The sequence below is a fragment of the Manduca sexta genome, chromosome 3, assembly GCF_014839805.1.
Source record: "Manduca sexta isolate Smith_Timp_Sample1 chromosome 3, JHU_Msex_v1.0, whole genome shotgun sequence".
Taxonomy (NCBI): Eukaryota; Metazoa; Arthropoda; class Insecta; order Lepidoptera; family Sphingidae; genus Manduca; species Manduca sexta.
The window spans coordinates 3,184,316-3,212,156 of record NC_051117.1 but is presented as its reverse complement, the minus strand read 5'-3'; the positions used below and the strand labels follow the sequence as shown (position 1 = coordinate 3,212,156).

Genomic DNA, 27,841 nt, shown 5'->3' with positions numbered 1-27,841 from the left:
TGATGATTTTATACCGTTGAATGTCAAGATCAAAATGTCTCTTGTTGCACTGTAACTGATAATAGAGTAGCAATACGACGAATTACAAAACACTACACAAATCATAATGTTAGCCTATCATGTTCTTTAAACTTGAAAAACACAGGTGACGGACAAATTCAAAGCGATACGTTGGAGCCTATGGAAAGGATCTCGCGGATGAAAGACCTAGATATTCGACTTCCTATCATAAAACTGTTTTAAACGCAGGTATATTAAATGTACCGTATACCATAATATATCTAAAGTAGATTTTTCAATACTATTCTGTTGTAGTCAGGGGTGATAAGTGCGCGTAAACGTTTACATGGTGTTATTCACACTTGATAAATAATTGCTCAATAAATTCATGCAATAATTAATAAATGTTGCAAAACGACGTGCGTTTTTCAATGATCTCTCGTATTTACGTTATGCATTGAAAACACAATGATTATCTTCGAGATAACTTGTAAAGGCATAAGTGCAGGTACATCGACGTTACGAAATTTAGGCGTGTGTCTTATCTAGCTCAAATTTCAGGTCTAGGAACCTTCGTAAAAGAAGAGAAGCTTCTGGGTTCATTGAAATTCTCATATTTATTTTTCTTTATTTTTATATTTCACCACATTTTAACAAAGAGATTTCCATTTCCTTTAATAAAATTAATTTATGGATTACCACGTAGCACCTGTCATTTAATTTTTATTCATTAGTTATAAATTCAATGATTATTGCTGTAGCGAGTTTGACTATTAACAATTTCCATGTTACATAGATTTAAGGACATAGGGCCGTATTAATATATGCAACTTTGTTTCGCTCTGAACTGTGATATCACTTGAGACGCTGCTAAATTAAATCAGCATCTTAAGAAAGGCGCTAATTAAAAAAACATATTCAAAGCTGCAATAACAGCCCAAATTATACCTTTATATGTAATGGATTTCGGGAGCTGTTATTCGACAACGCTGATTCAGCCTAGAACAACCCCATAAATGACAGCTTAAGCTTAGTTTATTGAATAATTAAATATACCAAATGTCTTCTTGAGACATTACTCAAACATGAAATTGATTAATGAATACGGCCAATAATGTTGTGATGCCCAACATACTAGCAATCTCTCAACGACGAGCTCAGTGCAGTGTGCCGTGCGATAGTTTTAAAACCAAATTAGTTTTGTATAGCGTTACTATTGTTTGTGGAAAGGCAGGTTTACTAATGAGGATTTCGACCAGCTGTTCTCTTTGTATTACATAGACTGAAATAACGTTATGAACAATGCTATTTTCAACTTGCTTGATGCTTCAATCCTTATTTTCGTCACCTAGTAACTTAGTGTTCTAAAATGTAAATTCCATATTAACTGTTAACTAACAGATATGTTTTCCTTTAATTGGTCACATCAAATCAAACATTTTGTCTTTATGTGAGTTTAAGTTTGCGACAAAGTAACAAATACTCCGATGTCGCGCCGTATTAGCATTTAATTACGGGTCACGCAATTATGAGACTTAACATCTTATGTCTCAGGTGACGAGTGCAGTGGAGCGCCACGCAGTGCTTTGCAATTCAAAGTTGTGTATGGTGTTGCTACTGTTTATCGTCTCGTCATTCGATTGCAATAAAAAAAGCAATAACCAATCATCACTATCACTTAACATATGTAATTCAATCAGAAACCACTGCACTTAATGCCATATTGGCTCGCAATAGTTATCCGGACCTATGTGACCTGATGTGACCTAATGTATATGTTCGCCGGCAGGTCAACAGCCACAAGAGCAGGAGTTGGCGACGAAGATGCTGCAGATCCAGTCGAAGCGGTTCTACCTCGACGTGAAGCAAAACCGCCGCGGCAGGTTCATCAAGGTCGCTGAGGTGAGACACGCTTTTCAAATTTCGCGGAGCCAGTGATTTACCACGACCTTCTTCATGGGGAATGGACAGTTATGCTGGACTAGCCTTACGACCTGGAGTTAAGACGCCCGTTGAGATGGAAAACGTAGGACAACCCGAACGTTATATACACCCTATGCACGGCAGTATCTAACAAAACTCCATTTAGGTCTTCGGCGTATTAGGGACGGCTACGGGGTTCCTGTGACAGAAAATAGTTAGCTATCGTCCGCAACCGTATTGGCATAGTATAGAATCTGAACTATAAGACTTGATTTTTTTTTAAACGGGCATGATAAATTGCCTACGCTGTAACTTATGGTCAACGAAGTGGCGTCGAGATGGAGCGTCTACTGACAAGAAATGGTTATCCCTTGCCAGGCGACACAATTATACTGGCCTGTTTAAAGCCGGATATACACAACCGACATCTCATTTTAAGTTTTCTAATTTCTCTTGTATAGGACGACACCGCTGGAACCTGTTTAGGTACTAGGTGTATCAACCTTTCTCTGCCACAAGGTGCAGGCTACAGGCTCTATTTTCAGGAACATTAAAACCAGCAAAATTGCTGGGCATTATGAGACTGAAGTTCAATGTTCTAATGCCTCGCAATTTGGAGTTATGCATGGTGGTGCTGCTGTTCATGGGCAGTCGTTACGTATACAATGGGTCGTGCGAGGTATTCGTTCAGTTGTAAATAAACAAAAAGTGTGCCCATTACTCTTCCACGAGCAATTTAGAATTACGTGGATTTGTAAACAATATAAAGTTTCGGTTTGATCATCGTTTTATTGTGATACAATAAACATGTAACTATTTAATACCGAATATACATTGTTAATATATTTTATTGTTATTTGATTTTTGGAACATCGTTTAGGGGGAGTGTGTAATGGCATGGACTTTGTAGCAAAAGTTGTGAATATAAGAGACCTGGGTTTGGTTTCCAAGGTGGACCAAAAACATAAGATAACAACAAAAAAAAAGGAACTAGTCCAGACAAATTATGCCCGTATCGCGATAGGGTCGAGGCTTATCGCACCGCGCGACGGAAGTAGGCTTAGCGAACGGCGAGTGCACTGATTTTTTTAAACTTTAATCGATTAATAAAAAAAAAATGTGACCTACATTGCTTTCGATGGTTTTTCCTTATTTCCAATACTTACAAGTTACCTAAGTGTAGTGTAGCTTAGATATAATATCGACTGATGAATATTATCGGAATTGTGCCTCTACAAGAATAGGAAGTAAGAAATATTTATTATTTCAACAAGAACAGAACGTGTACTATAAAAAGGGAATAAAATACAGGCAAATATAATTATATGTATAATTATACTAACAACGGGAACCCTTATTTAGCTCCTTGCAGCTCTACCAGCCTGGCTGATACTGCAGCGATAATTTTCTGTGAAGGACTCAAATGACGTACGGACACTATCAGTTAGTATGAACAAAAATTCCTTCGTGGATAAATATATGTACTTACAAAATTATGTATATGTATATGGGTTGCAGGTCAACGACCTTTGAGGATTACCAAACAGTTGTACAAACTATAACCGTGATACGTGTTGGTAGTGAGCCGGTCCGTGTGTGGGGGCCGGCGCGGCGTAACGCCTTACGTAACGTCTGTTGCTAGGTGATAGGTTCTGTTTGCGACCGTCTGGGTAATGCTTTGTCTGTTTTTACCACTAGCAGTGTTGTGATGAAATTCCAGCGACATATGGCGAGATGGGCGAATGGAAAACGAGAAACAAAGTGGTCTAACAGTTGACGGATTCATATTTTAACTACACTTGCAAATGAATCGAACAGTTGACTAGAATGTCAGGGTGTGGCAAAGTGACTCCGCTACACGTAATGGTCGATAGAGTGACGAAGATTATGCGGTGATAGTATGTAGAGAATCAGATACGAATACTGTTTATAGACAGCCTTGACGTTTACCTACACAGCTTATTGCTCGTGGAGACATTCAGAAATATAAAATAATATATACTTGAAGAAATAATTCTTAGAATAAATATATATAACTCTCCATAAAGACTCTTGAACTAAGAATTTCTTGAATTCTTGTTTTTCGGCGAATATTTTCCTTAAGAACAGGCAAATAAGTATGGCGCACGCTTGGTTGAAAGATCGGCGGCCATCGGCACCACTCACTCGTCGCCGCTCGACGAGCCAAACTCTATTAATCTTGATGTCGAATATGTCAACGCAACAGAAACACCACATTTTTTTAAGTCGACAAAAGATATGATAAATGTATCAGAATTTAGGGTACCTTTTTTTTAACCTCACGAAATGAGTTTCTAGTATTTTTTACACGTTACGTAGTAACTACATATAACGTATGCTTTGTCTATTGGTATCTTAAAGCTTGTAAGCTAAGAGCTTCTGGGTTTAGCATAAAAGGACCATCTCCACACAGAAGATACCGTTCTTACAAAATACTAGCTAAAGGTATGATTTTTGGTGTTGTGTTTTTATTATTTATCATGGTTAAATAATTTTCATTTTTATCATTTAACATGGTTATACGTCTGAATACGAAAAACATCTTTATTTAAAATTAATGGGCTAAACCATATTAAAAAAAATACTTTTCATAATTATTTGTGTTAGTAATTCAGACTATACCAATGCGCCAGTGACTCGATAATTTCTGGTAATAAATAAAAAATAACACAATCTTGAAATTAATTGGTTAATTGCAAAACGCGTTAATGAAGTAATTTTCGATTGGAATCCTTCTAGAAGGGATATCGCGCTGGTGATGCGCCGCGAGTGATAATATCGATACTTTGGTAATACCCTATAGTTAGTTCTCGACATTTCAATATAAACTATTGCGAAAGAATCGTTCCTTTTGTATTTCGATCTATAGATAAAATTCGATTTATATAAATAGATTTAAAATCTGGAACTTCATACTCCACTTTTCTACAAAAATGTGCCCTGTAAGCGATATTACGTGAGGAGATTGGCAATTCAATATGTATGTTGAAAAGATCAACTGATAGTGAAAGAAAAAGTGTTACGCAGCTACTTCCATGATCGATGATCGACGGCATCGAACTGTATGACCTCATACTCACCGCCGATTGCAATAAATCAGCGTTGCCCAACCTTTTTCAGTCCACCAGTTTAGAGAATGCCTTTTCACACAGGTATATGGTTGAAAAAAGCAGTAAATGTTTCAGTGCTTCGTCCGATATATCTTTATAATCTGTTTTTACATTCACCCAAAAACTTGACAGTGAAGATTCTATGAAATTGCGTTTCAATGCTGAATCACAGGATATTTCGATTAATTGGTTTTCCTGTGCCACTGTCAAGCCAGTAATATCAGAAACATCTGTGTTAAAAGGGTCTGATATCCAATTTTTATTTTTGTCGGGTACTGGAAAATAATCCCGAAACGAAGACCTCAAAGTGCGGAGATGTGTCACCATTTCATCTTGTACTTGTACTGGCAATATCGCTTCACCAGAGGAGTCTAAAAACGCTGACAGTGTTGGAAAGTGATTATAGTTTTTTTGAATTGTACGATTTATCCAAAGGTCAAGCTTTTTTAGCATTGTTTTAATTTTATCATCGACTTGGAAGATGTTGGTATCTGTCCCTTGTAGACCCAAGTTCAACTCGTTAAGGGCACTAAATGTATCAGCCAAATATCCTGCCATTGTAACCCATCCAAAATCATTGAAATGATCAGCATATATGCTGACGCCGTGTACAGAATTCTTAAAAAAAACATTCTGATCTCATCCCTCAGCTCAAAAACACGCGTCACAACTTTGCCACGAGATAACCAACGCACTTCAGCGTGCAATAATAACAGCTTGTGAATGCTTCCCATTTCTTCACAAATGATACCGAAAATACGGGAATTTAAAGGCCTAGTTTTAATCAAATTCACCACCTGCACTATGTCATCTAACACTGTTTTTAATTGTGCTAGCATCTTTTTAGCTACTAATGCCTCCCTATGAATGCAACAATGATGCCAGATAATAGCTGGATTCACCTTCTTAACGCGCGCCTGCAGCCCTATTCGTGTCCCGGTCATAGCCCGAGCACCGTCGGTGCTAATTGCCACACACTTGTCCCATGTAATTTCATGATTTGCTTCACCTGTAGTGTGCGAAGATAAAGGTAAACAAAGTAAAAAAACCTCACTTATGCTGTTGTTGTGTTCGTAACGAACATATGCAAGCAAGTTTGCATCATTGCTAATATCTGAGCTCTCATCTAAGTGCAAAGCATAAAATCTGCTCGCTTTAACGTAGAAAATCAGCTGTTCTTTAACATTTCCCGACAATCCTTCAATTCTCGTCTTCACTGTGTTGTATGATAATGATACAACGTCCAATTCTTTTGAAGCTTTGTCGCCTAACATAGAAGAAACCATGATTTTAGCACACGGTAAAATTAAGTCTTCAGCAATGGTGTGGGGCTTACCACTTTTTGCAACTAGGAAGGATACTTGATAGGAAGCTAATATAGCACTTTCGTTATTGGTCCCAGTAGCAGTCTTTGTCATTGTTTTTTTGCTTTATTCCAATTGCGAGGCTTTAACTTTGAAAAAAGCTTTTGATTTTTCACGATTTTCCTGGTGTTTTGTTTCTAAATGACGTCGGAGTTTGGCCGTTTTCATCGACTCATTTGACAAAACTTCATAGCATATGACACACTGAGGTCTGTCTTCCCGTTTAAATTGGTACTTGTGAAACCGAAAGCTAAGTATTCGTCGCAAAACTTACAACGTTTAACCTTTGAAGTCGAAGGTTTTTCATTTGCTTCGTCCAAAGCGGAGTCATTTGGTTTCAACCAGCGTTTCGAAAAATTAAGCATTTGATGAGCGATTTTTGTATGATTTAGAGATGACACCGCGGACCCCCATACATATACTCGCGGACCCCCAGGGGTCCGCGGACCACAGGTTGGGAAACGCTGCAATAAATGATACCATGTGCCCAACTTCGATCCATCGCGTAAATTAACATATCCGAAAAAAAGTTTGACATGCGCCCAAATTACTTATTTTGATAGGTTTATACTCGGGATCGCACCGCGGATTAAGATTGGCATCGTTTATCGACAGCGGCCGTGAATGAGCGCTTGGTATCGATTATAACGATCGTATACTTTCAGCCCTAAATGTTTTAACCATTGCACCAAACGAATACGCGTGTTGCAATGACCACTTATAATGATAATTGTGTCGATATTAACAGCAATCGAAGTTTCTACATCGGAATCTCAGGAAGCACGCAAAAACAATGCGAGTAATGCAAACATAGCTGCTTACGGTTGGGCGTAACTGGCGATTTCTTTGGTTTTTTTCGGAGAAATGCGATTGTATTTCCGCGATATTGAATGGACTTGTTACTTTTATTTTTGTCTTTAGCATTCTAGTGATTAAAATATTACATGTAGATTGTACATATTATTGACTAATGAATTGATTAAATTATAGTAATCGGCACTTTGGCCGAAACATGATTTAGAACTTCGGAATTATAAAGTACGTGGTGCTGTTCGTCCCTTCTCCGCATGTGAAACGCTTTTCTTAATGCAGTTAATCTAGATAATGATCTATCCGTGTGCTAAATTCCATACAAACCCCTTTTAAGTTTAATGCGTTTACTAAATATCCAGACATTTTCCGAAACATTCACTATATAATTAGTAAGATTAACAAAGCACTTCACTGCGTGCATCACCTTGACATATCTGACATTCAGTGCCAAGATTTCTGTACAGCGTGTACCATGCTGCATCAACATAAGATAAAAGCAGGTGAATGAAAGCAATGTAGTAACAAAAAAACTTAACCATCTAAGATGACTGGTAAAGAAATTAAAAAGCAAATTTTGTTAATTCACAGTAGAGTAATACGGGGAACATTTAAAAATAATCTCAACTTTGGAAACAATGTAGGGTTGGCGGGGGCGGTCGAGTCACTGGCATACCTTTCAACACTTTGACTTGAGTCACTTCATATTTTTAAAAAGTAAACAAAAGTAACTTTGAAGGAGTTGGGAGTAAATTTAATTGACTATTGACTTTTACGTTCAATCAACGATAAAGAGTAAGATTTAACAAGTTTATGATTTATTCTTGAGAGGTAAGCGTGACGCGAAACGTTCTGTTTTATAATGTGTTATGGACCCAGCCTATAGAGTCGGCAGCGAACAGACTAATGAGGTGTCGTGCGAAATTAAAAATACTTTTGCAAGCCTTTAGGGCCTTAGTCTGTAGGACCTTTTTACGAACAACTTCTCAGCATTCGTCGACGCAACTTGGATGGTATCATTGCGTCTAAGAACACTCGAATCAGCAATTTTGGTTATGCCGTGACAAGAAAAATTTTGGAAAACCACAAATCTCAAACAGTTCGGTGTAATTGTGTCGACTGACGAGGGGTAATCATATCTCGTCAGTCGACACTTTTTCAAGACCCTACTCCAGTTACCATCAGGGGCAGTGGTATCACTTTGGCGTGTTCATTAAGAAAATATCTATTCTTAACCCTCATATCTCTCCTAAAATTCCTTAATTCCGATTTTGCGTTTCAAGCCAGTAGTAACCACTGGCTTTAGTCCAGTTGCATGTCTCACATCCTTTTGTATATAAGTACCAGACTTTAAAACAGGGGGATGACGATACTCTATTCATAGACCAAGGTCGATTCTATTTAAAATTTAAATATACAAACTTTTCAAAGACAATAAAAACGGTAATTAAAACTTTGTGTCTATATTTTTACAGTCCATAATGAAAATAACCTTTGTAATGTATTTTTAGAAGTTTATTTTAAAATCGATAGTTCGCAGGCGCCGCTGCGTTGTACTTGATGGGTTTCTCGTTTGTATGTAATGTGCGCGCGGCTGGCGCGGCTAACTGGATGAGGCTTGGTACAAATCTGTTTCGGGGCAAGGTCTGAGGGTGTAGAGCGTTAGGAATGTCGACAATTGATGAATTTTATACTTGTACATTAAAATGACGTCACAGCATATGATGGTAAGAGACATTTCCCGCCTTCACACCCACCACTACAGCTCCTGTAAGCCATTAGTTAGCCCCCAGCCTCCTGTTAACCTTCACCGAGCAGTGAAGCTCGGCGAGTCTCAGGGAAAACTAATTTGTCTTTATCCCGCAACGAAATTAATCAAATAGAAAGTTGGAAATATTAGTTGTCCACTTCCCTCCATAGCAAAGCGGGAACTAAGGATGCATTTTAACCAAATCGAATCTGATGGTAAGTGAAGGAGGCTCCAGATAGAGTATTGAATGTCAACAATAATGCCGGCTCGAAGTCGGATACACAGGGTGATCCAGGAACGCCACAAACTTGCGTACTATGGTGGGATTTACACCTTATGTGCTGTAGTCTCTATCGCTGATACATATATCCTCCCACTGGCAATGACAATTAGAGTTAAATACTGTATTGTACTCGTGATATTTGTGACGTAATCCTAGAATTTATTATAATACTAAACGACTGTCCTCGAGTAAGAGGAATGTTCATTTTTCTTTCGTTATCAATGTGATTCAACCAGATTGAGAACGAAAGTCAGTTACGACTGATAATGAAGGAATTCTGTATATCCCGTGACATATCCTAAGATAAACCTATTAATTATTACTATTCCGGGTCAAGCAAAGTGATATTGAGTGTTTTCCCTCAGTATCAGCTCGGAGTCAAGAATTAGTGCTCGATAGGCGGACGCACCCTCTCTCACATAATGGAACGGAACGCACTTAGCGAAAAGTGGGTGCCTCAGTTGCACCTCTGTCTACGCCTTAAGAGATGAAGGCTTGATGTGTGTTTTTAAAGTGGTAGTTTGACATGACATAACGCCAGATGTGATTGGTTGCAGATCGGCGCGGACGGGCGTCGCAGTCAGATCTTCCTGGCGATGTCGACGGCGGCCGAGTTCCGCGACCACCTGTCCAGCTTCAGCGACTTCTACTCGTCGCTCGGCCCGCCCAACCCCGACAACGTGCCCGACGACGGCAAGCTCAAGTCTGAGATGATGCTCAAGGTATACTCCTTCTGTGTGTTTCATATTATACCTTCAGATGGGATTATTTACCGACTAGGTTTACTCTTTTTTAGCTTTAGGCTGCTGACGAAGCACCTGAATGATCGCTGTCGGTCTCGGAATTTTCTAGATGCGTAGTCAGGTTCTTGCTAATCTGTTGCCATCTTCATTTACTTCTATTAAATTCCTGGATTCCAAGAACCTGCCAATATAGGTGCTAAAAAGGCTAAGAAAAAGATCCGACATTTGGGCTCAGGTCGAGGTAGTTTATACTAAACAAAAGCAATTTATTTGAACGTTATTAATGTACGTGTACGTGTGGCATGTCAGGACAACCGGCGGTACTACCTGGACCTGAAGGAGAACTCGCGCGGGCGGTTCCTGCGCGTGTCGCAGACCATCACGCGCGGCGGCCCGCGCTCACAGGTGGCGCTGCCGGCGCAGGGCATGATCGAGTTCCGGGACGCGCTCACCGACCTGCTCGACGACTTCGGTACCGACGACGGCGGGTACGTACCACCACCACTCACTCACCACCGCTCAACACCATGCACCACCGCTCAACACTATTATGCACCATCAATCATCTCATACATTACCACCACATCAACATAACGACCAACATTCACCACCATGCAGCCCACACACGTACAATAACAATATAGATTAGATATGATAGCCCATGGACCATACACCACCATATACTTTCAGGATATTGCCGGAGGAGCCACGGATCTGGTAAGTATCCTCATTGCTCATATGTATCAACAATGTGGGTACTTTGTTGTTGTCTATAGAAAGGGAAATGTGGGCATCGAGATTTGATGGCAATCCCACCACGCATGAAACAGTAAATTTGTTAAAGCACACTCTGGACCGCCATAATATTTAAACGTCGCCCCAATTTTCCAGGTTCAAAGGGGAACTGCCCGAGGGGCGGCACCTACGCGTAGACAACAAAAACTTTTACTTCGACATCGGGCAGAACAACCGCGGCATCTACATGAAAGTTAGCGAGGTACCAACACATCATATAACCACAAACAACAAACAATAACAAAATTAATCGACACCATTGCATGCCCTAACCGGTCTTGTTGGCCCATTTACGGACGCTGAGTAGTTACAAACGCATTGTGTAATAATTATAATTATTGCTGTTCTCACATTAGGAGGTGGTGGCAAAAAAATTCGCGGTCCGTCGTCTCGAGGAGGTAGGAGTCCCTCATTTATTATAAATACGGTTGACATTATCCCGGTGCTATGGTGGGGCAGGGAAGCGTGCTCGGACATTTTGTCCGCTGAGCTGACAAAACTACAAAGGGTTTATGTAATAAATAGTTTGATGGGCGCGGATGATTGAGTTCTGAGGGGGGGCTCTTACTCTCCCCTAGCTTGCAGCTCAGGGCAGACTGAAAAATGAAGGGCTCGACAGACGACGGACAATTTGTCCCGCAGAAAGTTGGTACCCAATTACGAAAAGTTCTAATGGGAATTACGGCCTATTACCTCTAAAAATAAGTACCGACATCCCTAAAGCAGACATTTATATTATTTATATACCTATTATAAATATTTAGCCTTAGATTTTTTTGTAGCCATGTGACTAAGTATTAGCCCTCTCGTATGCGAGAGTTTATGGAGTAGGTGCCATCGCACTATACACAAAATTGCATTCGTGCTCTGGCCTACACTTGTATTTTCGTTAAATAAAATCTTTTTAGGAGTTGGCCAGTCTTTTTTGCCGGCCCCTAGCGGACAAACAGTCCATCGTCTGCTGAGCCTCTAACCATTGTGATATTCACCGCCATTGAACCCCCTGGCCACACATTGGCAATGCCCATGTCCGCTAGCCCAGCCTCGCCCACTAACCAGCATTCGGCCGTCGTCAATTTATGTTTAATTATGCACATTTCATCCCCATGACGTAGAGATGAAGGGTTTCAGCAAATATTACTAATTTAATATATTTGTTTTTTTTTAGTGACGAGTTAATTAGTGGATGCGTTCAAATTTATAGAGGTTGCTTTGCAAAACAAATGCTCGGTCACTCACTACTCGTCTCAAAATCTTTGCGACGTGAGGCAACCTAGATTTGTCTGAACGTATCCATTGTAATCTCCTGGTATACATTGCCTTGAGATTTGTTGTCTAAACTCATGTTGAGTAACGCATGCGTACAGTGTTCGTATTTGGAGTGTTGTTCGTTTTCACCAACCTTCTGTTGATTTAAGGGGGACTTTAAATACATTTTGACCTCTCTTTACAATGAAAACGTACCTTCAAACATGTTTTGAGAACACCTACCCGAGATACGATCAGTGTCTCAGGTAGGTGTACTACATTGAGCGGTCCCCCTGAGTTAAGTGAAGGTGGGTGCGAGCGTGTGACCGCGTGACGTCACCGCGTCCGTGTGGTGCAGGTGAAGAGCAACTTCCGCACGGCGATCACGATCCCGGAGAAGTGCTGGAGCCGGTTCCGCGACATCCTCGCCGACTACTGCGACAAGATGTGTCGCGCGCACCAACAGAACGCCGACTCGCACCAGGTAACTACACGACACACACTCCATACAATCCATCTAGCAATTGTAATGACAAATTTAATCCCGAAATTAATAATTATTAACTTACTCTCTACCACGTTACAAAATAAGCTCACATATCTCAGTATCCCACACATTATCGATATCTAAAGTGTGTCTGTTCATATCGACTATTATAGTCGGGTATTGAAAACTAAAGCTTGATTATTTCATTCGTGGACTCATAGAGTTAGAGCTCTATTATACTGGAGAATCGCGATGAAACAATCGATAAGGCGTCGATATACGTAGTGTGAGTGAGCGGTGCGCCGGTGTGGTTGCAGGGCGGGTGCGGGGGCGCGGGCCCGTCGGCGGGCGGCGCGGCGGGTGCGGGGGCGCGGGCGGCGCGGGGGGCGCGCGCGGCGGGCTGGCCGCGCTGCCGCACGCCGCGCACGCGTCACACCCCGCGCCCGCTGCCGCAGACATAGTACGTACTCTTCCATTACCGCTTCACCGCTTCACCGCTTCACCGCCTTTACATACAAACGACATATTCGCTAGCGCTTTAGGCATCCTGAATCTTAATTATTCGCATGTGCCCTCAATGCCGAGGCCTTCACATTACCGCAAATGAACCGAGCGACAGTGACGCGTTGTTTGTTCGTAGGACACATTCAGCGGCGGCGCGTCGAACCGCATTTGATGCTCCGGCTCGCCCCCGTTCTACTGAGCTGGCCGCCGGCCCCTCCCGCCGCCCCGCGTTCCCCTGGTGACAGCTCGTGAGTGCGGCGCGGCGCCGGTCCGCGGTCGCCGAGCGTCGCCGCGCATTACTTCACATCAGGCTACATTCTATTGTATAGGTTATTGTGACGTAAATTCGTAGCAGGATTTAACTAATTTAATAGTGTATTGAGTGGAAATATATATGTGGTTTATTTGTAGGTGAAATAGTGTTGTGACACTACCGTTTTTAATGATGTAAAGTATCGATATTTTTACAGTAGAAAAAAATGCGTCGCGCGACGTGTTTTATCGATTTAAATTGGTTGTATCTCAATGTCCCCGTCTCTTTGGACCTGGTTTTCCCCGGTTACATTTAGCCCATTTTTGGTAACCTAGAATACTGCGGTCCGTATCGATAAGTGTTTTTAGTTCAAATTCTGCTACGGTTTTATTGTATATATTGTACGTCGTATATTTACACTTTACTTGGTTATTTTAATGTGCGTGAAGGAAATTTAAAATTTTACATACATTTCACATATAAAATGCCTTTTTGGGATATCTAAATTAACACAGCCCCCGAGGGGTTTCGGTTACTTGTCTTGTTTTAAAAACAACACTAACTTTAGGCGATTTTGAGCTTTATTTTTTTAATAATATTTGTCTACTATCCGTGTACATAGTTCATTTGCACGTCGTCGATGCGGGGGCGGACAGGCGGCGGCGACAGCGAATATGTATTTACCGACGTGACGAGACACTCAAGCTAATCAATATCATTTCATGATTTATATATATTTTTAAATATCGGGTCTCTTTTTGACTACTAGTAAATTTTATTCTTTCAAAAAAATTCTAAAATCGACGTACTTGGTCCCGTCCGTTCGCCCGACTCCGATGCATTCTGTGTCCCCGCATCGACCGCTAACTTGTGATGACGGCGCGACGTACGAGTCATATTGTTAAGTCGACATTCTGACGGCCAGGCCCACATTATTTGTTACTAATACAACTAAAAAAAAAACAACAAAAAAATATATTATATGTAGGCGAGTACGCCTGGCCGCGTCACAGAACATAATAATTTCAACGTTTAAAGATAACTTTAAATGCCACTTATCTAGTTCGTAGGTGTATGTGTTTTTTTAATTTTATTGTGAATTATTTAATTATAAAGGTTTTTTTTCTGTCTGTTTACATTTGAGACACCACAGGCACGGGCGTCTGCGGGCGTTTGCGGTGGAATGGAATCATTTTGAATTTTAAATGAAAGCAAAATAATAACTTATTTCTAATGTTATGGGTCATTCAAGTATGTATAATCAGTTTAATATTAAAGTGTTCCTATCCAAGGTTTCATCGAATGACATGGTGGGTCATTTTTTTTTTAAATTGCCTCACTGGCACCATCTATTAACGGTTAAGTGCTACCGAATTGGTGTCGAGGCGAAGTTATATTTTAAAAAACTATTTTAAGTTCAAATAGGCGTTTTAACATTATATTCTATTAATTGCAAACATTATCACACCCACTTTAAAAATATATCTTTTTTTGTGTATCATAATGATTCCAGTCTACGGAACGTATCCCTGTTAGTATCAAGGCACCGGGTGTTTACAGGGCTCGTAGGCCGCTCTAATGTGACCCCTATCCTCGAGTCCAGCACTAGCGGCCGGGGGTCACATCAGAGCGGACATCTCGAATCATTAGATAAGTCACGTACTACTGTGATATACTCGTAGACGTACAATCCGAAAGTTTTAAAATGTTGTTAAGTGTGGGGCGGACCGCGGCGCGTGCGCATTTTAATTGATAGCTTTATATTAGAATTGTGTGCCAATGTGGCTTTATGTCAAAATTCTAAATTTATTCTTTCGCAAATGGCAGTTTTTTTGCTATATAAAATTTTATATTCATCGAATTAGTGTCGATGAAAATTCGAGTATACGCTATTTTTATCGATTTAGAGATACGCCGTGCTGGTCACGAAAAAAACGGTTTATTCAACAAAAAATGATATAAATTGAGGCCGCAAGAATCAAAGTGCTACGTAATAGTAAAATATAGATTTAACTTGATCGGAAATAACAGTAAAATTGGCGACTGAAAGTTAAAAAAAATGGAATCATTTTGAAGATTTTAGAAATAGCAAAATTACATCAACATAATGTGTTTTGAGATAACCTCTCGTTGGGCGCCATTATAGATTCAGTGATGCATTGTACACATAGATAGAAAAATGAGTGTTGCGGCCGCAATAACGAGTGGCTGCCATTTGTCTAAAAGACACGCGATCGTTTGGTGAGTCCGCCTACAGCGCGCCGCCGCGGCCCGCCCGCTGGGTAGAATAAGTTTGGTATGTAAGCACCCTGTGTTGCCACCGTGGGGATCGCTCTTGGTACTAAACTCATTTTATGTAAGGAAAATATTTTAAAGTACATCAGTACACAGTCTACATAAGAAAGGTTAAATTTTTTGAATGGCTTTTTGTGGTTTTACATTTTTATGATACCGCTTCGGTTGAGCCGGCTTCTCCGTTTCAATCAGTCTTGTTTACAGTATGAAATATTTATCAGCTGTTTTTTTGGTCCTTCGAACACTTTTTACTCAATAAGTTTTTTTACAATTCAAAGACCGGTAACGCACGACAATGTTTTATTAACTTTGACCATTTACCATGAAGTGAGCGATTTACACCTTTGTTGGTTACAAATAAAGTGCCAGCAGCGATCTCCACGTTGTGCTGATTGCATGTGAGCGTGTGTGGTTTGTATATATGTATGTATACGAGTGCGCGGGACGCTAGTATAAGAAGCACTACAACGGGCGTCGGACGTGCCTTCCACTTACTTTAAAGTATTTATGCATTTTGTTTTTCATTATTTTTTACGAATATTACATCACCCGGGAGTATTTCACCTTTATTGGTTGTCGCTAGTGAGCGGTGACGTCACGCGCCGCGCCGCACCATGGCCTAATAGCAATAGCAATAGAGGACGCTGCGCTGTGGCGCCTCGGACTGCGTACCCACGTGGGGCAGCCTGGGAAGGAAACTGCGCGCTTCTCTTGATAATTCAATTCAATGTTTATGTACAATGTAATAAAGTGGATAATGGCATACGAAGCTTAATGCACGACAATGTTAGCGACATCGAAATTTTTCATTTACTGTAAGCGGAGCATGCCTCACCTTAACTACATAAATGCGAAATATTATTATCTATAGACAAACGCGCGTAGTTTCCCACCTGGTCCGCGCTAGCTCGTGTTATATTATGTGTTACGTATACGTGTAGGGAGATGACCGTCGGCTGTGCATGTTGAGTGCGCGTGCCTCCGAACTGTCTGTATGTTATTTTACGTTTATATCTGTGCTTCGTTGCTTCAGACGGTCCGCCAATCGCACGGCTTTGCCACTAGTTAACGACTCGGTTAATTCAATAGTTAACGCAAACGTTTCCTGCTGTGTACTATACATGTAGATGGCAGCACTTATAATAAGGAAATTCTTAAGGAACTTTGTATGTTAAGTGATAGTCAGTAAGTGGTCTAACAATAATGTAGTATATACCGTGGAGCGTCAGCGGCAGTACGAGCAGGAAACCGACGCGGCTTCGTCGACGTGATCAGTGGTAACTGTTGTTGTAGACTTACGTGTAAAGGTGTGTGCACATCCGTCGCCCCGGCGTCGGCTGCGCTCGGAATGTTAACGAAAAACGGTCTGAACATAGCTGTGCTTGTGATCTTCAAAATGAAAATGGATAATAATGTTTTCTGGCGATCCGCTGCCGGGGCGACAAGTGTGCGTGTGCCTCAAAGACAGTGGTCGCGGGACGGCCGGTGCGAAGTGAGTGCGGGGCCGCCCGCCGTCCCGCGCCGCCGTCTTCAATTCTCCAGATCTCACCGCCACAGATAATAAAGTGTCATATTATGTTCCTGCGAGATCTGCAGAAACCGTTCGATTTGAAACAAAAAAATAATAGTGTATTTTTCACCCTTTAAATATACATAGAAATAGTAGAGCGTGTCGGGTTGCACCGCGGTGCGCGGCGACTCGCGGCTGCAACCCGAAACGTCTTTTATGTAGCTTAATTTACAGTACATTTTCCTTCTAAAGACCATCACATAGAGTGGCAAGTTGACGTCCGATATGTTACATTATAGAGAAAAAAATTAAAAATACCTATATAAAAAAATCACTTCTCTATACTAATAATATATAGAAATATAATGGGCAGAGGAGGCGGCGCGGTTTGTTGTAAGTAAGTTAGGATAGTTTATATTTTTTTATGTTAGTCGCTTCCATCGCGGTCGCGTCGGGTCGGGGGAGGCGCGGGGCGCGGCGGGGCGGGGGAGCCGCGCGGACTGCTCCGTGTTCCGCATCGCATAGAGAGTTACGGACGTGGGCTCGCGGGGGGGCGACGGACACCACACGTCTCCACACACAACACTCCATCATACTGAACACAATAAATAAATTAATCACACACACAGTGACATTCCTAAGTTACACACACTCACACACTCACACATTCACACACACACACACATACACATATACTCAATGACCGTCGTTTCCCCGCGACAAGTGGCTTAATTTTAAAACAACAATTTTATGGTACAAAATGTAATTTTAGTTCCATAGACTTATAAGAATTACAGAGTTTATATTTAGATGAAGAATAAAAAGTGATTATATCCTCCGGTGGTCGCGCCGACCGCCTTAGCAGTCAGACGATAAAATATAATAATTCTACTTGTAATAAAATATCTATAACATAATTAAAAATTAATATTAAACATAGTGTCTATATGTTGTGAAGATAGATATCGCGTGGGTTAATTATGTCGGCAATAGGCAGTAGTGCGTCTGAGTGTTCTGGGGACGGGATCTTTCGTTTTCTCGTGACGTCTCTGTCCGGTGGGGCCGGCGGCTCCGTTCTCTCTTCTTCGACCGGTTTCCGGCTCGAAGGACCCCTTTTGTTCCTATGATTTTTTTAAATTATTTTGTCTCCTAATTTGGATTTTTTTAAATTTAAAATCTTGTTCATCTTTAATAAATTCAAATCCATTTGTTTGACCTGGCACGGTAGCCACACTGCATCACATAGTATATTGAAGTCGAAAGATAACGACCATCGCCAGAATTTCACCGGTCAGCTTTACTGGTCGACCACGGTCAAATCGCTACGGCGAGTATTACACCGTGTACCGTGATTGACATCGGGTCGGGACCTCCACCAACAAATCACTTTAAAAGGAACCCGCCAGTGTGAGCCCGTGAGAGCCGCCGGCCCGCGCAGTGTTCGAGTGCTGTCCGCGACTGGCCGAGTGCTCGTGTGCTGCCCTCTGTGATACCTCGCGCGGCACGTCCCCCGCCCGCCCCCCGCACCCTCACCCCCGCACACACCCCCGCGACCCTCCCATGCTCTCGCCTCTCGCACGCTTCGCTAATGCATACTTACGTTACCGTGTACGTGAGTATGGTTGCAGTTATACATTTTTTGTGTAGTTTCCAGTCACGGACGGTAATGGTTTGGCTACGTACACTATAACTGGTTACAATGGCGGACACGTGATTATGACTATCTTGTCGTCGATCATAGCCCAGTGTAGCCAAACCTTTATTGATTTGGTTGAGTGATTGTCGACCTGGTGAGTGGTCTCCGTGTGATTGGACGCGTGCAGTCTGAAGTGATAGTCAATTATATTGTAATATTCGTTACTCGCGCAGCAACGCCGACACACTTCACTTCCCACTCTCCCATAATTATAGACGTAGTGTCGTGTGCAATAGGGTGCTTATTTGGTCAACGTTTTGAACTATCTTGAAAACTATGTCTAGTTCTATGTCAGAGCCGATTAACAACACCGCGGAACAGTGAAGCAGTTGTGCAATGGTGTGTCGGCGCTGCAGCCGCGCCGCCTCCCGCCCGCTAAGTGTTAAATAGGTCACTATAGATACGGAACGATTCAACTGCAAAAAATTAAGTAAAAATAATCAGAGAGTTATAATAGTACGTTAGTTTTAATTATATTTCTGATATTAATTGATGTTTTGCTAAAAGATAATTTATCTGTATGTTACGTTTGATGTTGCGAGGGTGTTTGCTTCTGCCGTCGCAGCCTCCACCGCAGCGCGGCGGGGCGCGTCGCACTCGCACTGCGTCGCGTCGCATCGCGTCGTATCGCGTCGTATCGCGTCGCATCGCGTCGTATCGCGTCGTATCGCGTCGCATCGCGTCGCGTCGCGTGCGTGTGCGACCGCCTGCCGCGGACCTACTTGTTTTATTACATTACAGAGACACCATTTTATTGTTTTAAGCTGTTCCCGAACACTGCAATAGCATCGTATTGTACGCCTGGCCGGACACTCGGCGAACATATATTAGTGCCCGCGCGGCGTTAGCAGAGCGTTCCCCAGTGTTCCGGCAGGGCTCACCCCAATTAACCGCCATTACGCAACGGAACCTAGAAATTCATTTTATATTACATATAAGCAAATAAGCAATACCACAGTACCTGAGATTTGAAATAAAAAAGAAATATAAAAATGTAATAGTACGGAAATATAGCGGTTGAACACAATACTTGGCGGTTATCGATGAGCAGTAACAATAGCTGGAAGAGAGTTTATGTAACAATCAACGAACAGATGAACAGACGTGTGGCTTGTGTTTGTGTGCTCATTTAGTTTACTGGGCGGTTGATCGTACCGAGCGTTCGGTGGTCTGAGGTCGGAACGAGACGTATCCAATTTGAACTATTCGAACCGTATAATGATAAGAGTCTAGGTTTTATTTGGGAATTGTTTGCAACGCTTCCTTCGACAGTGAAACTATAAACGCATTGCTTCGAGTCGGATCGGCGGTCGGCAGTAAGAGCGCGGGCGAGCGCGGGCGAGCGCGCGACGCGCCGGCGCCGGCCGTGGCGGGGCCGCGCTCGCGCCGCTCCTTAGCGTAGACGGTTAGAGGGATCACGGCGGAGTGATAGGACTTGGTAGTAGCGGTAGGAGTATTCAAGGTCTGACTGGTCGGCGCGCGTCTTACATTTTTATGCCATTTTATACTAACGAATGTAGAGACGGTCATTGGAATTTATAACTATTGATATGGATGTACAACTGTTCGGAAAGTGATAAATGTAAACACACATTTTTTCAAATTAATCATACATTTTCAAATTATTATATATGCTTTTTTCATCACTTTCTAAACAGTGTGTCGTCAAACGCTTTACACGACTCAGTCAGACCTTAAAAAGTAAGAAACGGGCGTGCCATAAACGTTAACTGACATCAAAACGCCCAGCTTCGGTTGGCATCACTGTCTCGAGTAATGCTGCCAACCGAAGCCAACGATATGGCGCTTCACTGTACGTAAGAGAGATTCGAGGCTCCGTACACTCTGTGTACGAATTAGGGTACCCTTTGTAATTACGTCCATGTTGGAGTCATCTCGTATCGAGGGCACGAGAAGTATACGGCGGCCGGAGCGTATGCTTGCAGCAGTCCACTCGTGCCCGGAGCGGCCGAGACAGTGCAGCGGACAGCCGCCGCGTCCTCGGCTTGCTCATGAGCGATGGTACAATATCTTTGTTTCAGTTTAACGTAAGAGATAAGTGGCCCGGCAGGTCTGGGGCGAGTGGCTGCCGCCGCCGCCAGACCTGCCTGGCGGTATGATAAGTGTGTGCCACCGAATCGTTCGCATGGCCAGAGAGCGTCGACAGATCGTCACAGCACGTGCGATAGCGAGCTAAATATCAGAGCGAAGGTGGGGGTGAACAAATACTGCCAATCGATTGTAGTTTATATTAAAGTTATGGATAATGATTTGTAGATTAAACGAAACAATTTCGAAATATTGTGTCCTAAATATTGTATGTATAGTATCTACACGCGCGGTGGCTGGGTGTTGTTCAAATATTCACTTCAAGTTGGGGGAAGTACGCGAAGATGTGTGGAGCTGTATCGTTTTGTTTGTGCCTTCTAACTCATTCACCATTCTGGGACAATAGGACCACGATTTATTTGTACATCGACTGTTTGGACACATGTTCGGCCACCTTGTAAATGTTTCTCTTCGGGCGAGGACGACGGATACAAACTGTGTTCTGTAGTGTACCGAGCGACAGGGGGTTATCTAGATAGGTTTGCACCGGGCGCGGCGCCGCGTGGCGCGCGTGCCGTGTCGCGCGTCGCTCGTGTTGTGCGTCACCCGTGTCGCGCGTCACCCGTGTCGCGCGTCACGCGTGTTGCGCGCCACGCGTCGCCGCGGTAGATATAAGCGCGGACTGCGTTCGCAGGTGGAGTTAAGTTGTAAAAAATAGAACGCAATATAAATGTGGTTGTTAGGATTAACGGGACGGCATATTGGGTGTTGTGTATGGAGAGGGATAGGCGAGACTTGTACCGGTTACCGCATTACTGCACGCTGCAGACGGCGATGCCTCTACCAGTGAATCATTTGCTTCGTTCAGAACAATCTGAGCACCCAATATGCAACGGAGTAGTCGGTAATAATGATATCGTAATGTGTGCAACTGTGGGACTGACATGGCTCATGTGATGAGGATAAAATTTGGTTTTTGGAAATTGGTTTTAAAATGTTTTCTAAATTTCTCAATTCGTGTATGACACGGCTCGCATGTGTTTGAGACTGGTTCGATGTGTAACGGGCGTCGGTTCTCCACTCGCCGCCACTCGTAGCTACTCGCGCCGATGCAGCTTTAACACTTTCATTTACATTGTAACCTGGAGAATCGACTACCCGAGGCGTTCTCGGTGTGTGGTTTTCAACTCGTAAGTCAAACCTTACAATTCTGTCAAGTTAACATCAAGCTAGTTGGTTATAATAATTGACTGCTGTTCAAAATCTCACAAAGAGAACGCCGTGTGAGATTTTATATCCAAAGATGTAATGTGATGCGTGATGTAACTCCCTGTAGGGGTATTATTATACTAGTATTTTATATACTTGTTTTTCTAATTGTTTGGCATTAGTGAGTATATATATTATATGTTCTGAACATAGATCTCCATTTCGAATTTTGTAACCTTGAAAATTTCGCACGTGCACAATGTGCGGAACTGTCTTGGAAAATATTGTAAGGTGAAAAAGTGTTTTAAAAATACTCTAAATTTATAATTTGAAAATAACGCAGCGTCTTAATATACGTTAATGTATTTGTCAACATTGAAGGGAAGCGTTGGTTGTACCGCGTTCGGATTTTCTTCGCAGAGCGTCGCCAAGCAATACTCTGCGTAAAATCCGTCCGCGGAATTTACTGTGGTAAGAAAGGCAGTCAAACTGCAGCTCGATGGTGCTTGTGTGTACTTACGATGGATGTCATATTTTATTTGTATTTTACTAAACGGCTATTTATTTGTATGAGAGCAACTTACGGTTCGTCATTATGTTACTTCTATTTTTTCCAATACTTTGTAAACGCGACACGTCTCTTGGAACAGTTCGATGAAATTGCAATAAGCGCCATCTGTTGAAAGGCATGTAAAGTGTTCGGACATGTCGCGTATTGAGAGATGAGCTGTCGCGCCGTGGGATGTGACGCGACGTTATGTTAGAAGTTGGAAGAAGGTGGGATGTATGATTGTGATAGCGTGGGAGATCGCACGCGACGTTGGAATCGCTCGACATACACAAGGCGGAATATTGGTGCGCGACTGCGACGCGCGGTGTGCCGTAGGAAAGTTTTACGATAAATGGTGAAAAAATAAAGAAATTACAAAAATTGAGTTCATTTATTTATAATATTCCAAAAATACAACCGACCAATATTGGTCAAAAATGTTAATAATTCCATATCGACACAGATTGTTGGACGGCTATGAGTTTTTAAATTTAATTTACAGCGACATCTAGCTATATAATTTGGAACTGAGCATTAGTAAATTTAATGTAAATACAGATAGTGCTACTTGTTATTTTGTTAGTTAGCCTAGTGAAGCGGATATAAAACTAAAATTATTTGCAATTATGAAACTGCATTTTCCACACTTGATAGTAAGTGTTATTAGTCTTATGAACATCCCAAATTATAGCATACGTTTCGAGCCGACTATGACCTAACATATCGATTAAATATTTGATTACCAAATCACCAAGAATATTTTTGCAACGCCTTAACGTAAATTGTACATTTCGAAACGTATTTTTACAAATAAATAAGTGATTACGAATCATCAATTCAATTATCATCAGGGCCCTTATTCTGTATGGTAGTGTGAACGCGTAACGCGGCCGTGTCATGTTATCTTCGAGAAATGTGCGTGGAATGGTATTCTGTAAGCCAAATTTCTATAGTCCTAAACATGATGCGTTGTGTTACGTGCTTGTTACGCACTGTTATAATAACGTGCGAGATAGAGAATAAGGCCCCTGAACTCCTAAATCCTGTTCAGCCATAACACCGATCACGGCATCCATCTTGCACTGAGAGTGGCGTGGTGCTCGCGCGCGGCTAGATTCCCTCATCACACCGTATTTAGCCTTACTGCACTGCACCACTCTAACAATATCCCGCTGCAGCCGCTCAGAATCAGGTAGGTATATCAGCTATCGAATGAAACATCTTGACATTATCAGCAAGTAAAAGAAATTCCGCCTCCATAATGACTGATGATCATTACCCATTATTATGATAGATTTTACCAATCCGTACGGACTCGTACAAGACCTACCACCTAGTTACCTGCCGTGCAATGTAGGTAGGAACGCTAAAGTTTGAATGAATCATGCATACTATTTACTTACCAAGTTTTTGACGATCTACCCGCCCAATCACAGAGAAGTTGTAGAGGCAATTTGAAGTAAATGAACTACATTAAAAGACTTGAGTAGCGTACGTACTTGCTAACTAGTACCTACTTTGAGCTAAACATCATTACATACAAGCAATCATAAAATTAGAGTTTTTCGATATTGATAACTTTGTAGTAAACTTTTCAAAGTTTACGATTTATACAAAAAATTAAACCCACATTACACATTTATCCTTGAAGAGGTTGATAAATCATAACAGAAGTGTTATCATCACACCGACGTTTCACTATGTTTGTTCCGGCCAATGATGTGATAAGTTGCGAGATCGCCATTTCAGTAATTATTGTAACAATTTTTCAATATTTAACTTTCTTTCTTGTATATTTCACTACAGAGCGGGTAAGTAATTACACAATAAACCCTTAACACAAGTAGGTAATTAGCCAAATGTGGATGGATCGGTGCGGTATCAGACGCGATGGCGATGTGATCTGCGATGTAATGAGATGCTGAGGGCTGTCGCGGAAGACATCTGATGTAGATACCGCACACTCCGCGTCACTTCAGCTCTGTTACGCGACGGATTTAGAACGAGCGCAACTTGGTAAAGATTTTACGTACAATGATAATTTTCATTTGTAAATTAATTTTTATTACAATTTTAATTTTTTGTATATTTTTATACCTATATTTTCAGATAGAGTAGCTATAGCCTAACAAAAGATGGTTATCCTTCGCCAGTTGACACAATAATTCCGGACTATTTGGAATCATACGAGTACATACACAGGGTGATCCGAAACGCGACCTATTTACGTGAGCCACTGTGACGGGTTTTTGGTACACATTGTGTGAGATGGTCGCTATTCGCACGAATACAAATGTCCTACTACCATCAATATTAATAGCAGACATAGCCTCAGTGTTGAATTACGGTTACCTGATAATTTAGGAACTTATAATACTTTTTAATGGTCATCACCTATCAGATTCTTATAGCGTGGAGATCCTCAATCTAATTTGATATTTTATTATAGTTTTGGGCATCTTTGTAAAGCCCATTTGAGTACTTAAGTACCTACCTTACCTTAATGGAAGGAGTATCGGTAAATCCATATTTCTAATCATGGTAACGTCGTCTTAATTGACTATTAGAATGACCTAATTTTGGGATTTTGTATACCTCTAACTTAACATAACAATTAGTAACTCTTTTAAAAAGGGATTTATTTCTAATAGACAAATATAAGTTTGCATACCGCACCTATATACAAAAAGGTATTCATAGTATAATAATATGAATGCAAACATCAGAGTGATGAAAGCACAGTGGTGCAGTTACAACAAAACAGCGCGACGCGAGGGGCAGAGAGTGCCATCGAGAGGGCTTTGATCTCAATATCGACCTCTCGCTTCTGCTTATTTGCTTATTAAAGGATTTACTTAATTGAATTGACTTCTTACATTCTTTGTGGGACGGTCGACGCCATTATTTTTATATGACGAGTGTTTGTGAGTGCATCGCGCAAATCAAAGGATTTCTCAAATTGGAAACGGTTCTCTATGATGTCGGAACACTCGGCCTTGTTTAATGAAAACAGAATGAAGTGCTGGTGTGTTTTATTGTAGTTTTTTATTGATATTTTTTTTTGTTTGTATCCTTCAAAATATAAAAATCAGAGGGGTAAAAATGAATCAACTGTTTGTCCGCTTAATATAAGTACCCAATAGATATAGTTACTTATATAATATCTCTAACAAATTAAGTACTTATTAAATTATTTGGTTGAATATGATTTTACCTTTTTTATTCTCCTATAATCTTTTCTAGACGTTCTCGCGAATCCCACCACGTAGAGCTTTGTCCCAGTTTCAAGTTTTAGAAGCGGATTATGGTAAAACCCTACCTTATTGCCGACACTTCAAGAAAACTGGTGATTCTGTAGATAATAAATGTACTTAAGTAGTTTTGTAATCGTTTATTTATTGTGATACCATTATCTATTGTGTAATAAAATATCTCCTTTACATGTCCAAAACAAATACAGCATAATAATAAACAAAAGTTCCAAATAAAGTTCCACACAGTTATTATTTCATTCCATTAAACAGTTAGTTTAACATCGTTTTAAATTGTAGATGTCGGCCCTCGCGCGGCCCTCTCGGAGTCCCCGAACCTCGGCGAAGGCTTTTTCATGCAAATCTGTGTTTCCGTGACAGGTGACGTTCCATTATATATTCTTTTGATTATAATAAACGCGGGTTAGAATAACGACGGCTCGAGGGCTCTCTGCAACGTTTTATCTCAAGGCGAGATGAGTTTTATGGACGTTCACGTCGGGGGATATTGAATAACTAATTATTCTGTGAACTATATTTCACGTTGTAATTAAAGATTTATTTGTTTTCTCGGCAAGTATGTTTTTGTTTCTAAGTGTGCAAATTTGTTGAATATGGCACTAGTTCAAGAGAAAGTAGAGCTTTTTAAACATGGGTATCTATAGCCTATAAAGTGTAGGTATACATTAGTTTTATTGACCCAGAACTTAATACTCACATACAGTACAAGGCAGGTAACTACGCTGGTAGATCTCACTTTTTCAATGGAGGAAAAGTTTCTTCTCTTATTGAATATAGACGTACCTAAGTATATCTATACACAGATTTAGTTATAGAGTACATAATATAGAGATAATTTTAAATACTTACCAAATATTATTCATACATGCAAGAAATCGAAATGTTAGCGCCAAACAAATTCCGTGATTCAAGCGATCCGCGTAGGCGTCTATCACCCAGAGACACTTGAAGGCGATATCGAATGCCTCAAAGCAAATGTATGCGCAGGATAGCGACACACACCACAGGGCGATCTCGCTGGTACTCGATAAATGCGGGATTCACTAACGGGTTGATCCATTTTTAAGTTGCAAGTTAATAATTATAAGGAATCTAAATACTTAACTAGGTCGAAATAATTAAATCTAAGGATTAATGTAATCCAAAGTATTTTATAAAGGAAAACAATTTATTAGACAGAGGCACAACATAAAAATAACAAATAACATAAATAAAAAACAATAACAAATAGCCAATAGGTTGTATGGAGTTCTTTACCATGGCTCAGTCGTAGTTGACGATAATGATGTTATTTGGTTCAAACTTTACGTTCTAATATAAATATCCTTTACGGTAGGCGCTGCTGACGTTCACGGGCGATGCTGACCACTTACCAACAGATGGGCTCTTAGCTCAACCGCTTTCAGAGGCAACAAAAGATAAACAATCATAACGCTTGCTATTTTGTTTTCATAATTTATTTTATTTTATTTATGTTATAAAGTAAGATCCTCTGGTAGTCTAGTCTCACGCTGTACAGTACTCTCAGAGAGAGCCGAGGGTGGTCGCGTCTCGGAAGATAGTGGCTCGTTAGGGCCGCTTTGATGTCGCGCCGCGCCGCCATTCCGCTAACAACTGTTTGATTACGCCTTCCGGTTGTTACGTGCGGGCCTACAATGTTGCAGTCGTTGGTCTTTATTACTTTGTATTCTAGACACGACACAGCTGAAACAATTGTGTTCTATGAAATGTAGCTTGTAGATGGTAGAAACCTTAACAACACTGATAAACTCTATCAGAATTCTTTAAATACGAACTGAAATATATTTATGAAGGGTAATTAACAATATCTTAGTAGGAATACCTCTTCAAACCACAGGTTATCGTATAGCGCATAACGTTACATGTGTATGCATTGTTATTATTAACCCACATTTTAATCAAAAAGAAAATAATTTTAGAAAATGCAAAGAAAAGTCTTAGTGAGGAG

At 41.1% G+C, this 27,841-nt stretch overlaps 1 protein-coding gene across 2 annotated transcripts in view; it reads left to right on the top strand.

Moving 5' to 3' along the window:
* LOC115441240 (transcriptional activator protein Pur-alpha) overlaps nucleotides 1-22,981 on the top strand; it is a 62,037-nt gene extending 39,056 nt beyond the window's left edge. The window contains exons 3-10 of one of the 2 annotated variants that reach the window (XM_030165950.2): nucleotides 1,790-1,902; nucleotides 9,819-9,983; nucleotides 10,314-10,492; nucleotides 10,695-10,721; nucleotides 10,896-11,001; nucleotides 11,156-11,197; nucleotides 12,406-12,531; nucleotides 13,175-22,981. In XM_030165950.2, coding sequence (XP_030021810.1) covers nucleotides 1,790-1,902; nucleotides 9,819-9,983; nucleotides 10,314-10,492; nucleotides 10,695-10,721; nucleotides 10,896-11,001; nucleotides 11,156-11,197; nucleotides 12,406-12,531; nucleotides 13,175-13,210 — 794 coding nt within the window. In that variant the 3' untranslated portion in view covers nucleotides 13,211-22,981. The remainder of the gene's footprint in view (nucleotides 1-1,789; nucleotides 1,903-9,818; nucleotides 9,984-10,313; nucleotides 10,493-10,694; nucleotides 10,722-10,895; nucleotides 11,002-11,155; nucleotides 11,198-12,405; nucleotides 12,532-13,174) is intronic. The other variant, XM_030165953.2, reaches the window with a different exon arrangement.
* Nucleotides 22,982-27,841: the final 4,860 nt, after the last annotated feature.